This window comes from Peromyscus eremicus, chromosome 11 (genome assembly GCF_949786415.1).
Source record: "Peromyscus eremicus chromosome 11, PerEre_H2_v1, whole genome shotgun sequence".
Classification (NCBI taxonomy): Eukaryota; Metazoa; Chordata; class Mammalia; order Rodentia; family Cricetidae; genus Peromyscus; species Peromyscus eremicus.
The window spans coordinates 27,897,444-27,913,219 of record NC_081427.1 but is presented as its reverse complement, the minus strand read 5'-3'; the positions used below and the strand labels follow the sequence as shown (position 1 = coordinate 27,913,219).

The window sequence follows — 15,776 nt, the reverse complement described above, 5'->3', positions numbered from 1 at the left end:
TTTATGTGTATGAGTGTTTTGCCTGCCTAATATGTATGTACATCACGTGTGTGCCTGGTTCCAGCAGAGGTCAGAAGAAGGCATTGGATCCTCTGGAAACCGGAGTTATACATGGCTGTGAACCACCATGTGGGTGCTAGGAATTTAATCTGAATCCCTTAGAAGAGCTGTCAAAGCTCCTAACCACTGAGCAGTACAGGATTTATTTTCTTAATGAGAGAAGTGACTTACTCTTTTGCAATATAAAACCATCAATATTAGGCAGCTTCTACCATAATCCCATAAAACCATACCAACTTGCAATTTATTTATTTTTTTCTAGTCTTTGAAATTTGAATTACGATCTTTTTATCTTTCCTAAATATTTCTGACAGCCTGTTGATAAGTTAAACAAGGTTAATTAGGGAGCTAGGCACAGTGGTATATGTTTGTAATCTTTGCATTCAGGAGACAGACATAGTAGAACTGTTACTTCAAGAACAGAGAGCGCTACATAGCAAGTTTGAAGCCAGGCTGGGCTACAAAGCTAGACCTCACCTCAATAAATAAATAAGATAAATTAGGTTAAATTAAATACAGACTCATCTAACTCATACAACAGCACAACAGCCGGGCCTCGTATGGTCAAATGAAAACAACCATGTGAATGGTGTGTTTTCAGTATGTCTGCTTGAGTTCTCAAGGAACCAGCCTGAGACTACTGATGAGCCCTGTCTGGGCTAGTTGGCTACTGGTTTGCTCTCTACTGAAAGCATGATCTTATTTGATTCCTCCTCCTACCTTCCAAATGCAGGGCAGCCAGATGCTCTTCCTTAATCTTGAGCTTCAGTTCATTCTTCCTTTCGATTTCGGCTAGCTCCTCAGGCGATATTGTGATAGGACTGACTTCTGCCACGGGTGATGATTTACCTGAAAGGTCACTGAAATGTGGTGAGTGAATTACCAACCGATGAGTTTATAGACACGGCGCTTGGACAATATGATGACACAGCAAAATCTGTACAGTCCGAAACTGCTGGAGATTTTGGAACAAGGGGCTTTGGGCTCTCTGGGGTGGGTAACCAAGTATTTACAACCCTTCATTGAGAATTCTGTGAACTTTCTGGTCTTCATTCCTAACAAAACATGCTGTGTCTCATCTTAAGAAAAAAAGGTGAGTAGCAATGCAGAAGTGATTACAGAATTTTAAAAAATGACAAATTAGTCACTGCAGAATTACCACTTCTTAAAGCATTTTTTAAAAGCTGAGACCTGTAAACACAGAGCCTTTTAACTTCTGTAATAGATAGCAGTCCCCCTCTGCCCGGGTTTTTGGGTCACAAGTGCTAATACAGTTAGGGCTGCCTTTGAGATACATCTGCTGTTTACATCTGCTATTTGCTTAAATGAATTAGGTGGTGTTCATATGCAAAGCAGTTTGCCAACTGCAGCCACAGTTTAAAACAATGACTAGCACCCTGGCTGAGAGGCAAATGCACCTGGTTAAAGGCTCCTTTACTACAAAGAGATTTGAAGTGACCGGGTCCCAGTGCCATGAATACCTTTTCCTTTCTTTTCTGCCTTTTTCTTCTTGGGTGCCTCCTTCTCCTTCTTGGCTTTTTTATTTGTACCTGATTGAGGAGACTTTTCTTTGGAATCCACTGGAGGCGTTTCTTTTTCTTCTTCTATGTGCCTTTGATGGATTTCAGCAGCCACCTGTCAGGGTAACAGTATCTCAGTTAGGAGGATGTTCAGCAAATATGCTAACCTCTTGGATTTACTCACTTAGATTTCGCGGGAGCTTCATTCTTCTGTGAACGATGAGGCCCGTGTTCTCGCCCTTTGAGAAGCACACAGTTCTCTATGATTGGCTGATCTAGCCCTAAGTGCTAGTCCCCTGTTTGAAAGGAGGCTCTCATCCAGTTAATCCCTGATGGCCATGCAGTTTGTTTGTTTTTGTTTTTGTTTTTTTTGAGACTAAATTTCTCTGTGTAACAGCTCTGGCTGTCCTGGAACTTGCTTTGTAGACCAGGCTGGCCTTGCACTCACAGAGATCTGCCTGCCTCTGTCTCCTGAGTGCTGGGATTTACAGGCATTCACCACCATTGCCCAGCTAGCAATGCATTTTTATGTGCATTTATTTTGAACTCTAAGCTGGCAAATGTAGAGTTTTGCACATGTTCATTTAGTGCTGTCTCCACTGATAAACCAGCCTGCCTCCATCTTAGGCTTGAAAGCCATCTTACTGTAAAAACTAACTTCATTCCTGTTTACGATTAAATCTGTTTCTCAAGGAATGGGCTATGCCCCACCTGTAACCTTGTCCACAAATAGTTCTGTGCTGCCTATTCCAGGAAAGGCAACCTTGTCTTTGCTTCAAAAGGTTGTTATAGCCTCCTTGTTATGACCACCTCGCAACCATGTCTTTGTTTCAGGAGGTTGTTATGACCGACTTGCTATGCTTATACTGTGCTTCTGTAACCTTGGCTATTTGTCTACCAAATCTTCTATTTGGAAACCCCCTACTCCTGGAACTATAAAAGCCTCCATCTTCCCCATGTCCAAAGGTGATCTCTTGAACCTCACCTTAGGGAGAGACAGCCTGTGTACACAAATAAAAAAAAAGCTTGCTTTAATTAGTTTGGCCATGATTTGGATCAGTGATCTTTTTCCTTGAATCTGTGGTATTAACACCACCTCTATGAATTTAGCATTGGATCATCTTCCAAGTTCCTGTTATCTCATGGAGTCTAAGAAAAGCATTCTTGACTATATCCATTTCTGTCCTAGATTGCTTTCTACTGCTGTGATAAATACCATGACCAAGAGCAACCTGGAGAGGAAAAGGTTGATTTGGTTTGCACCTCCCAATGGCAGTCCATCATTAACGAAAGGCAAAGTAGGATCTCCATCAGGCATAGAGTCAAGAACTACAGGGGAACACTACTTACCACTCTGCTGCCCATGCCTTGCTCAGCTTGCTTTCTTAATCAAGCCAGGACCACCTGCCTTGGACCATGCCACCTCATACCAATTACTAATCAAGAAAATGTCCCACAGGCTTGTCTACAGGACAATCTAATAAAGACAATTCCCAAAATGATGGTTCCCCCTTTCCAGATGACTCTAACTTGTGTCAAACTGACAGAAAAATAACCAGCACTTTTCTTAAACTTTATTTCATAGCTGACCCTCTGTGGAGATTTTATTTATTTATTTTACATTTTAATCCTAACTGAATATTGTCCTATGAAGCTGTCATATTGCAAAAGCATGTTTGTTTACATCTTATGTCTGTGCAGTATAGATAAAATTTTCATGTCCCTCTAGCCAGTTCTGGAGAATGCATGTCCTACATCAGTGAATCATAAATACTTCAATCCTCTACTTCCATTCTACTTCTGGAACCCTCCCAGAAGATTCATTGTTTATGAAGATGATATTTGCCACTGGCTGACCTCAGAGTCTCTAGCTTCTTCTACACAGTGATTTTCCAAGTGTCTCCATTATAGTTAATCCTTCTCTCACTCTCATGAATGTCTGGATTATGGCTATATTATCACTCTATGCTGGTCACAGAATGGGGAAATGACATCCTCATACTGAGGCGATACAGAGCTTTACAGGGGCCTTTTCACCTCCTCTCTCTTTTAAGATTTGCTATAAACTTTAGATTATAGAAACCCTTGTCTCAGGGCTACATAAATAAACCCAGAAGACATTATTAATAAGCACAGGACATTAAATACTATATAATCTCTCTCTCTCTCTCTCTCTCTCTCTCTCTCTCTCTCTCTCTCTCTCACACACACACACACACACACACACACACACACACACACCACACATACACATTGAATTTATTGAAATATAGAGTTGAATGGTGGTTATCAGTGGTTGAAGGTGGATAGGGTGTAGAGAAAAATGTTAAAGGGTAAAATATTTTAGTCAGATGGAAGAAAGAAGTTATGATATACCTACTACATAGCATGGTGAAAGTAGTGAATAATGTATCTTATATTTCAAAATTGCTAGAGGAGCGGATTTTAAATGTTTACTCCACAAAAAAATTGACAAGTAAGTGAACTGGTATATGCATTACTAGTTTAGTTAATCATTTTCAAATGTCTATCAGTATCAAAACATCAAATTATAAGCATATATATAATTAACTGTTTATAAATTTAAAATTTAAGAATATATTTACATATAAAAATCTATTTATCTATCCTCTGTCTGTCTCTGTCTGTCTGCCTAGCTATCTATCTTTCTATCTATCTAGCTATAGAAAATCTCTATCTAAGGACTGTGCCACTCAGGTCTTTTCTGTTTTTAGAAATACTAGAACTAAGAACTAAGAACTAAGTTTATCTGACATTGGAGCAGTTAATATTATTTATGGGAACTCAGAAAAAGAGCTCAAAGGACTATATAAAACACATATGCATTTTGGAGGTCAGGGAATGAGAACCAATAAGACTATACATATTTATATAAACATTTGTGAGGTTCAGATCTGATAGGATTTCTGAGATTAATAGAATGAGGAAAATAAAGAGGAATAAAGGAGATGTATGGAAATATGGACAAGGCATATTTCCCTCAAAGGTATTTGCAATCTTGTTTGCAAAAAGGCCAGTAAGTTTCTGCCTTCTCCAGACTCCTGACACACTTTATGCTCATGGCCCAGAATGTAGCTGTTCCCAGCTATTCCATGGGTGTTAAGCCTTGTCACCCTAATGGGCTTTCATGCCCCCAGACCTGTTTGTGCTCTCCATAACTTTAGGTACATGTGCTCTATTTATGGAGGACAATGTTTCTTAAGTAATTGGTTTTTATTTTAAAATTGTAAGATGCTGCAGAAGGATCTGTCAAGAGCACTGGCACTTGAGATATCCAGAAAAGCTATACAGAACAAGCTAGTTTGGTTGGCTTGTTTCCCCCACACCCCCAGTCGATCTTTTGATAAACATGAATTTCATGTTATCTACTGTACTTTCATGTTCTTGGTAAAGTTGAAACTTGCTTGTTAACACCCCCCATTAAATTGCAAGCAATTTGTCTTTTTTTTTAAAATTTGTTCTTGCAAAATAGTGTAAGTTAGCAATTTCCTTTAAAATTGGACTTATCTCCTTGGCAACAAACTTGTGATGTTGTTGATGATGATGACGATGATGATGAAGGTAATGATTATCCTTAGCATTTTTCTTGTCCACTTCTCTCAAAGACCTCCAGATCTCTTTTAAAAATTAGAAGAATTTAGAATACTTTCTTTAAAGTAGCTGCTAAAGCTGGTAAGAACTTTAAACATAATGCTTGGACATGGTGGGTGTTAAATATGACTTCTCTGAAATCATTATATACCTATCAATTAGAAAGTTTTGCGAAAAATTAACATAGCACACTAAATGAATAGCTTTCGGTAAAATTGCCCCTTAGAAGAAACCTGAATTAAAGTGCAGTTCATTCCAATTGCACCAATCTCATTTAGAACTGTTTGCCTATATCCATTTTCTGAGTCACACCTGTCTCATTTGGAACTCAAAGTTCCCTTAAATGTTTGTTTTCTAGCAAGGCACTGTTTAATCATCCAAAGGTCTGGGTGCTAAACTCACGACTATCTCTTATTTTTTGTCTGCTTTGAATTGTATAACATTAGATTTATAGAAGTCTATTGCAACACAAAATTCTGGAATCATATATAATTCATATATAATAACAATAATGATATTAAGGGATTATTTTTTTCTATACTTGCTATGAGACATTCCAAAGTACAAAGGGAAAATGTATATTTTTAAGTACATTTCTAGCAAATGAACTATATTTATAGTTTCTAAAACATTTTTATATACAATACTTCCCTGAATTTCTTTCAATCATCTGAGAATTTTTTTTTTAATTACAGAGAAGAAATTGAAGACTTAGAGAACTAACAGATTTTCCAAGAAAACAAAGAAGACCATGTTTAATTGTGAGATGCAGCTAATACTCTGGCCGTATGTTCATCTCTCTGAGAATGCAGTATTTTCCCAGGTAATTTTAATGGACTATGTGTCACCTGCCCCTTCTGCTTCTGAACATCTATTAACAATGTAAATAATCCATGATCTTCCTGGTAAATCTATACCTGTTTTCCACTCTCTGGGACTTGGTGCCTGTGGTTTTTTTGTGGTAATCATTACTATCGTCATCTTTTATTGACTTTAATGTTGTGAGCATGGCACCAGCTGCAGCAGCATCTCAGGACTTACTGATAATTCAGGATTGTGTTAGGTGTGGGCATTGTACGAGATCAAGGTATATGAATAGTAGTAGAACCAAGTTAAGTATTCAGGAAAACACTAGCAGGATAAAAACTACAAAGCAAGGGTGGGACAGTGGCTTAGTGGATAGAGTGCTTGTTGAGCAAGGGTGAAGACCCGAGTTTGAATCTGTAGAAATAACACGAAGTTGGAGGCAGTGTTGGCCCTCTGTAGTCTCCGTGCAGTGGGATCAGAGGTGGAAGCAGGAGAATCCCCTGAAGGTCATGAGATGGTTAGCCTGGTATACATCCGTGGAAGAGGCAGAAGCAAACAACAAATAGACTATGTTGCAAAGAAAGTGGGAAGTGTGGAGAGACACCCAATGTTGTCCTCTGACCACTACACATGCACTATAGCAGGCACATACTCATACTTACACACATGAACATGCATACCAATCACACACACACACACACACACACACACACACACACATACACGATGAATACTAGGAGCCAAGTCACCGGGAGGAACATTAGAAACTACCAAGATCTGAAGAACTTAGGTTCATAGAGGGCAGGGGCTTCAGGAAACAAAACGCAGAAATAAAAACCATCAAGGTAGGAACTAGATGTAAGGACAACAAACAAAAATCAAACAAATAAAACTCCAGAGGGTCTAAGCAAGCACAAGTAGGAGGTCCACATTTTAGGAGGGCAAAGAACACTAAGCATGGCACTACAATGGTACAGGAAAAAATGAGCAGACCTGATCCAGTCAGTTATAAGGTTGAAGAGTTAGTGAGGGCAAGACACAGGAAGGCTGAGTCTCTGGGCCTCTAAGGCAAGGTTTGGGGTTCTATAGTGGCAAAGAGGATGGCCATATCATGCTCTTTTTTGTTTCTATCCATCCATCCATCCATCCATCCATCCATCCATCCATCCATCCATCTATCCATCCATCCATCCATCCATCTTAAGATGGCTAAGGTTTGGAAGGAGCTGAGGAGACCTAGCAGCTACACGCCTTCACAAATAGTTCCACTCCTCTCTGTGTACTGGTGTCGTGAGTAATATTTTACTGAGTCTGTGAAACCAGACAATTAATTACATTTCATGGATTTTTTTTTAAAGTGGGCAACATCCACATTTAAAGGTTCTTTAAAACAAATATGACGAGAGGAGTTTGAGATCACTCTGTGAGAGAAAAAAAAGAGAGCTGAGGAGAACAAAAGAAAGATGGGAAGAGCCGGGCGGTGGTGGCGCACGCCTTTAATCCCAGCACTTTGGAGGCAGAGCCAGGCAGATCTCTGTGAGTTCGAGGCCAGCCTGGTCTCCAAAGCGAGTTCCAGGAAAGGCGCAAAGCTACACAGAGAAACCCTGTCTCGAAAAACCAAAAAAAAAAAAAGATGGGAAGAAAGAAGACCTTGTTATTTTGTGGTAAGGTCAGACAAAGAAAACCCCAAGGGAAGTTAAGGAGGACATCCTACTGTGAGATTATGATGCTGTGGGATGGTCTGTATGTCAAATGCTCTGATTGGTCAATAAATAAAACACTGATTGGCCAGTGGCTAGGCAGGAAGTATAGGCGGGACAAGGAGGAGAATAAAGCTGGGAAGTGGAAGGCTGAGTCAGAGACACTGCCAGCTGCCGCGATGACAAACAGCATGTGAAGATGCCGGTAAGCCACAAGCCACATGGCAAGGTATAGATTAATAGAAATGGATTAATTTAAGCTATAAGAACAGTTAGCAAGAAGCCTGCCACGGCCATGCAGTTTGTAAGCAATATAAGTCTCTGTGTTTACTTGGTCGGGTCTGAGCGGCTGTGGGACTGGCAGGTGAGAGAGATTTGTCCTGACTGTGGGCCAGGCAGGAAAACTCTAGCTACACCTTGTTGTTTTGTGGTAAGGTCAGACAAAGAAAACCCCAAGGGAAGTTAAGGAGGACCTCCTACTGTGAGATTATGATGCAGGCTCTTCTTCCAAGTCTTTCAAAAGACCTTTGGGAAGGTTGATACTGTTTTCTGATTAGATGGTGTACTTCAGTAAAATCAAAGAATGCTTGGCACAAAAGGAAAATAAAAGCCAAGTGGGTAGAACAGAAACCAAGCAGTAGGCTGTCTACCTTTCTAGACTTTAGTTCTCCACTGTAAAAAGATAGTAATACTTACCCTATTGTGATTTAGAGAAAATAACAAGCAGACAGGTTGGAGTTGGGAAGTCGATGGGCTAATTGGGCTTTGTGTTTTCTTTCATGACTTTGTAAAGTACTTCTAAGAATTGTATTTTACTCACTGAAACTAAAATCAGTAGTATCACATAATAAAAACAAACAAATAAAAAAATCACCACCACCACCAACAACAAAACGTTAAATTTTTTTGGTTTTTCTAGGAAATAAAAATCTGGCCATGCTGGACCTCATTGTTAGATGACAAAGTTGGCCAGCACAGGGTAGGTAGCCCATGTCCCAGTCAACAAGGGTGTGGTTTCCATAGGGCCGCCATCACACCTTCTCATACTGTCTTATCTGCCAGTTGCCCTTCCTCCTTAACATTCTCTTGACATGTAGGCTTCTGCATTTGCAACCTAAGCCCGCACTAAAATGAATCTACGTATTGTCTGACTTCTTTCATGATTTTTAAAGACTTGTTGACTATATCTTTTAACTTCCTATTTCTTTCAGGGAAAGAAAATCTCCCAATAATCCCTTTAATAATGGTAATTCCTGAAAGCCATGAATTTATATAGCATGATTGTGACTATCAGATAAATGTTGTACTTGTACCATGTTACCAACCATGCCACTTAAACAGTAGGGTTACTGACAAGAAATGCAACTACAAGTGCTGCTTACCATGTGGGAGATGGCCACAGAAGCCTGCTGCCAGGTGTCTATTACGATCTTCTCATCTACCTCAAAGTTAGCTTCCAAACCTTCTAGTGATGGATCAATCTTGCCCTTCAGCAATGCTTTCACCTTTGGTTTGATGGTAACATTTTCGGGAGAAGTGGATATTCGAGGTACTAGAGGAATTCTTTGGGAAAAAGGAAAAAAAAAAAAAAGCAAACCAAAGAAACATAAGGTTTTCATTGAACAGAATTCTATTTTTATGACAGTGTTAGTTTGTACCTTTTGGTTGTGCTGCTTTAATTCATATTTCCAAAGTTTTCCTGGAAGAATTATTTTGAAGGGCTATGATTAGAAAGTGCTATATTAATCACACTTGCGTGGTCTATAAAATCTTGCTAATAATAGAAAACTCACAGCAAGCAACAACAAGACATTTTCCAGATTTAGTTCTTAATAATTAAAAGAGGCAGATCGGATAAGGATAACAGTGATTATGAAGAAAGACCCCCAAAATGTCTCATATTTTTGGTCATATTTCCAGGGCACATCTTCTCATGAGGGTAAATTAATATGGAAAAAGTAAATCTAATGAAACTTATCCAAGATGGTCAATATCACTTGGCATCCTGACATGAAAACTGGACTAACACAAATCTGACTGGGGCTGTTAAGCAGACGTGATGATGTTAGTGTGGTTGCCAAGGTGAAGGTTCAGAATTCCTGTTCTTTCTTGCTCATGGATAGTGAGGGTTTTCTCTTCAACAAGCACTGTGGCAAAATGTTAAGAGTGAAGCTTGTTCTCCATCTTCTCTTAACAGTATTCCTTCCTTAAGTGGAGATTTTAGAACAATTTCTGAGAATATACTATCGGTGATCCTAGCATCTCAGGGGTTAACTCAAGTACAAAGAGAGACCTAGGGTAGAGTGTTTATTGTAATTGGGGTCATCCTCTGGTGAAAAAAACATATAAAGGGCCTTAAGTTTGGAGAAGGAATTAAAAAAGAGTAACTCCAAAGATGACTTGGTTCAAAGTGTAACAAGAGAGTCAGGATCAACAGAAGGAATAACATTTGTTTTTATAGAGTCAAGAAGCAGGGGTTTGGAACAGGGATTTAAAAAGATAATTATGAACTCCAGAAAACAATTAGCTTGTTCTTGTTTGGAAGCATAAGATGAGATTTCTTGAACTTAACACTTTGATTTTCACAGAGTGTGGTGGTTTGAATGACAATACCACCATAGGTTCATATATTTGAATGCTTAGTCCTTAGTTGCTGAACTGTTTGGGGAGGATTAGGAGGTGTGGCCTTGGTTGTTGGAGTACATATGGTTTTGTTGGAGGAGGTGAGTCACTGGAGGTGGGCTTTGAGGTTGCAAAAACCCATGCCAGGCCCAGTGTTTCACTCTTTCTCCTTGCTTCCTACAGATCAGGGTGTAAATCTCACAGCTACTGCTCCAGTGCCATGCCTGTCTGCTTCCCCCCAGAATGATCATGAACTAACCCTCTAAAACTGTAATCAAGTTTCTAACTTGATGCTTTCTTTTTAGAAGAGTTGCTTTGGTCATGGAATATCCTCACAGCAGAAGAACAGTATCTATGACTCGGTACTTGGAATTCTGATGATCTAACATAACTATAAAGGCAATACATTGAAAATATACTTACAAATTGAATTATATCTTAATATCCAATTAATGCTAAATCAAAGTCATTCAAATTCCAATAAGTTCACTTGAAGTGTGTGTGTGTGTGTGTGTGTGTGTGTGTGTGACCATCTCTAGACACTTCACACAGCACAACACTTTGCTTTGCAGGACAGCAGTCATGGCATATCATTTAGAAGAAGACTTTGGGTTTATGACCCACTAATTTTAACCAGGATCATCTATTTGTGTGGCCACAGGTTTGAAATTATCCACTGGAGTTTAAGAGGCTTACTGTTGTCACACAGCTAAAGACAATGACTGTCCCCCCCTGAGAGTTCATCAGTTGCCAATGGTTCAGCAGAAAGATAAGATTTATGAGCTCCTATCCTACCTATCTTTGTCTGTTTTCAGGCCCAGTCTTGTTCAGGCCCAGTACAGGCAACTGCAGCTCCTGTGGGTTTTGTTTGCATTGGCAAGATATATATATATACATATACATATATATATATACATATATATATATATGTATATATATATATATATATCCATCCTGATGGTGGTATTTCTAGCCTCTCTCTCTACCTCCTGCCTTGTATATCCTTTCCATTTCCATTAAGTCCTTCTGCAGTATTCCCTGAGCCTTAGATGGTGTGGTACAAATGTAATGTTTCAGGTTGAGTGCTCATTTATTCTAAGCATCTTGAGCAGGCATGAGTCTCTGTACTCATGGGGAGAAAAGAATGACTTTTGTGTGAGGGAGATAAGAGAGGTAGAAAGTGATACTAATCAGAACTACAAGCATGTGAAATTGTCTACAAACAAATTTAATCAATGCAAACAGAAAGGGGATATGGAAATGAGAACAAAGGTGAATATATAGTAGTTCTATTTTAAAATTATAGGTAGTTGTTGATGAAAATGGGTTTAGAATTCATTTATTGGGAAGAAAAATGCCTGTAAGTATAGGTAGTTCTGTCACTATCAGGAGATATGAAATTAGGTATGCTACTTGAATTTCTGAGCCTCACTTCTTGGAATAATATAAGCACATTATTATTATGGCTGTTTTCATGAATAATTCTTTATCAACTAATACAGCTACTATTTTGAAAATGTTATATGGCCACCAGTATTATAGGATTGTTGGAAGGAATAAAGTAAAAAAAAACTATGCAAAACTGCTTAGCACTGTTTCTTTCTTTCTACATGTTACAGCCTGTGGTTATTTGGTTGGTGAGCTGCTTGGTGTATTGATTGAAAGATTGTTTCAACAGTTTTGCCACAGCAGTGATTTGAGGTTGAGATTGGTACAAAGTTGCTCTGCAAAAAATAAGAACTGTCTGTTCTTCTATGGGCTTATTGTACTAACCAACATTAATAGCTTCCCCATTATGCCTGGTTTGCCATTATGTGCTAAGAACAGAATGCACTGCCACTCTAGACACTGAAACTTGGTCTCTTTTGATGATTCTTATGGTTCCTATTGCCTCTGGTATTTATTATTGTTCTAATTTCAAAGTTTTCTTAGCAGCATGTTCAATGTTTTTTGTTTTATTTGGGAGAGGAAGAGGGTGCATGCTCACCCTTTTGTGTATTCTTGTATATATATATGGGCTTGACAGAAATATAATATTAGATGAAAGAATATGAGTGAAGAAATGGACTTTGGATCATTGCATAACCTATGTGGCAATGCCATCTAAAATTATTTTTGGAAAAAGAGAGGGATTAACAAAGTGAGAACATGAAATACTCACAATTAAAATATTGCACATAAGCAAGAGCAAACTATTATCTATTATATCCAACAACAAAAGAGGCCACCCTTTATTAACTGTTTGAGGACTAGATTTTAAGTATTTCAGTTTCCAGACATGATCCCATATATTTTGCAGATTCTATTTTCTGTAAATTTCCCAACAACCTTGCTTTTACAAGAATGAAAATTGAGGCGTACATTGAGATGCAGTGACTTGTCAGACAGGCGAGTTATCTTAACCCATTTACTTACGGTTAGTAAGTGACAGACTCAGGATTTAAACTAGACCAATCTGGTTTCAAAATATATTCATTATGCTATACTTTGCTTACACAACTCCTACACCTATGTTGACTGAGTAAACATCTAGGCAAAGAGGCTTCCTTTAAATATAAAATACATAACTCCTGTGCTTGGAGGTTTAAACACAGCATTTAGTGTCTGCATACTATTTTGTAAATCTAACTTCTGCTTGCACTTCCATCTTCATACCAAGATTATTTTTTTTCTCATGTTTTGCTTAATGATCACTAGGAAATACTATTTTAAGTTTTCCTAAATTTTAAATTTATTTTCAAATAACACATCTACTCCTAAATGATTTCAAATTCTGTTTTCAAGTGCTTTAAGACATATAAAATTAGGTAAAATTAGATCTTAGTGGTTAATGGCTGGAAACTACACCACGGGGATCACTATCACTCCCCTTGCCCTACCCTTTCATGACGCCATTTTCTCCATATCTTACATCTCAGAGTCTGAGTTATTGTCCTTCCTCCCCAGAACTCATCTATTATATCTATAAAAAATTTACTATCTTTTTGTTGCAGATGATTTATTTGGCTAAAAAATGTAATTTGTCTTCATCATACCACTAAGTTCCTGTTTCTGTGGGCAACAATCTGATGTTAGATTGTTAATATCTTTCAGTCTGGTAAGGTCATGATCACATACTATTAGACTTTTACAATTTTTCAATTTCCTCACCTGTAAAAGAATGGTGATCCCTTCCATTTTAATTCACATAATCTCTCTCTCTTCTCTCTCTTATACACACACAGACACACATACACGTACAGATACACACACAGAGACACGTGCATAGACACAGACACACACATACACATACACATACACATACACACACACACATGGTCCAGTTCTTTCTTTCATTTAAGTTCCTAATCCCTCACCAGAGGTCTTTGGATCTAAATGTATTTCTGAATACAGAAGTGACATACTGTCTAATATCCACAGCACAGTCCTGCAGGAAACGACATAGGAAACAGATGATACCTCTCTAGCCAAAGGAGTACATATTCACCAATAACAAGATAAATAATCATATCACGTCAAGCTAGTGTCACATCAAAGTTAGAGAAAAAAAAAGCTCAGCCTTTTAGAACATTTTGGGGTTTCCATTAAGAGGAACATTACTTATAATTTAAAAACCACAATGCTCTATGTTCAAAGAAATTACAGTGTAACACAATGGTCTGCCTTACCTAAGCTGGTTTTCTGAAATGTCTTTACTATCGAGCTGAATCAATGGGACCCGAGTAAATTTCTTATTGTCTTCTAGTGGGATTTTGGATTCCATTGCTCTGTAATAATCTTGGAGGAGTCTTTTGGTATCCTGGAAACGGTTCACTTCCGCCTTTAATACAGAAAGTGGATATCAATACCCAATTTAGAGCAGACTAATCTGTATGTATTTCTGTGACATCTATGTATACCGTAAATAGAAATTTTAAAACATGTTGGTTGAAAGTAATTTTCTAGAAATTAAGAAAGAGACTTGGTTATTTCTCTGTCCCTAAAGTTTTTATAACTATTTAAGAGAGCACATGACTTTGTATTCTATGTGTTTACTGAGTGTGATTCCATTTAACCAGGTGGCGGTTTGACACCTCTTGATAACTGGCACTAGATTCTTCCATCACTGATGTAGCTTCTTTGTCCTAGCAATAGTTCAGTTGCCTTGGGGTACCACAGACGCTGTATGTACGAGAACAAAATGAAACCAACAGCTAGGTTCGTTTCCTCTGGTGCAATATGAACTATTTGTGGAAACAGGACAAACAAGAGCACAAAGTGAAACAATAATTCTCTCAGTACTGTTTCCTGTCTTGCTTAGTGTGAACAGGATAGCCATAACTCGTAACTTCTCTGGTCCTTGCTGCTCCACACCTCTGTTGGCATGGCTAGAAGAGACCTTGGAGGAAGTCAAGGAGTTCAGAGGAGTTGGTTGTGAAACCATCAGCTATTATTCATGTGTGCCATCTCCTTGTTAGTTCAGGTTTGCCCTGGTGGCACACATGCACTGGGCATGTATACTGTGAGTCCCTAAACATCCCTAAAATGATACAAATGTAGACCCTGGATTTCCAACTGATTCTCTCTCTATTACATCATGTGGTGTGTGGGTCCTTCTTTTTGGTGAGGTACCTATTATCCCCAACTTTCCTTGGTTGGTGGGGTTGTGTGAGCAGATATGTGAAGCCATAAATCTTGGGCCTTCTATGCAGAGGTAATTCACAAAACTAGTTCACTGAAGAGCTAGATTTCTCTCTTGCTCGCTCGCTCATTTTTAAGGAAAAAAAACTTTTTAAAGTTTTGCTAAATGTAGCCCAAGGGCATTAATAAAGGGATTCCATATCACTTGGAGGCCTGCTCTTTTCTGAAGGGAGGACCAGTGGATCTGGGGGAAAAGGGAGGTAGTGAGAGGGAATGGGAGGCTGCGGTCAGAATGCATCATATGAGAGAAGAATAAAGAAAAAGAAAAACATGTCTCTAAACTATTCAGAAATAGACTTGCATTACCATATTGACTATTGACAATGAAGGGATGCCTGTTTTTGCATAGTAGTATACAATAAAAAAAACAGGTGAAATAAGATTGTTTTATAGAGAATATGATATATGGATTGTTTCTGCTTTTTACAATATTAAACTCTTCTAGCTAAATATCTTAAAGAAGTGGAAATTCATACATTTGCTTGGAGTCTATATTATAAAATAAGACTAACATTTATATATTATTTTAAATTTAAGTGGCCATGAAACCCATAAATTTTTCTTTATCATTGAGTTAAAATATTCTTACACAGAATTACCCCACAGTTTAATGAAAATTATTGGTATGTGTAAATTTTCAGTTTTGTAAAACTGCATGGAAAATTGTTTGATTACGTTATACACATGGGAACTCACACAATATCACATTTACAATGAATAAGATGCAAATCTAAACTTAGTATGTACATATTGAATATTTACAATTAATTTTGGA

At 38.2% G+C, this 15,776-nt stretch overlaps 1 protein-coding gene across 1 annotated transcript in view; it reads right to left on the bottom strand.

Moving 5' to 3' along the window:
* Spef2 (sperm flagellar 2) overlaps positions 1-15,776 on the bottom strand; it is a 166,246-nt gene that overhangs the window by 35,908 nt on the left and 114,562 nt on the right. Inside the window, exons 25-28 of the mRNA XM_059276634.1 lie at positions 13,990-14,141; positions 9,082-9,262; positions 1,542-1,695; positions 781-909 (exon numbers count right to left, since the gene is read on the bottom strand). Of these exons, the coding sequence (XP_059132617.1) occupies positions 781-909; positions 1,542-1,695; positions 9,082-9,262; positions 13,990-14,141 (616 nt within the window). The remainder of the gene's footprint in view (positions 1-780; positions 910-1,541; positions 1,696-9,081; positions 9,263-13,989; positions 14,142-15,776) is intronic.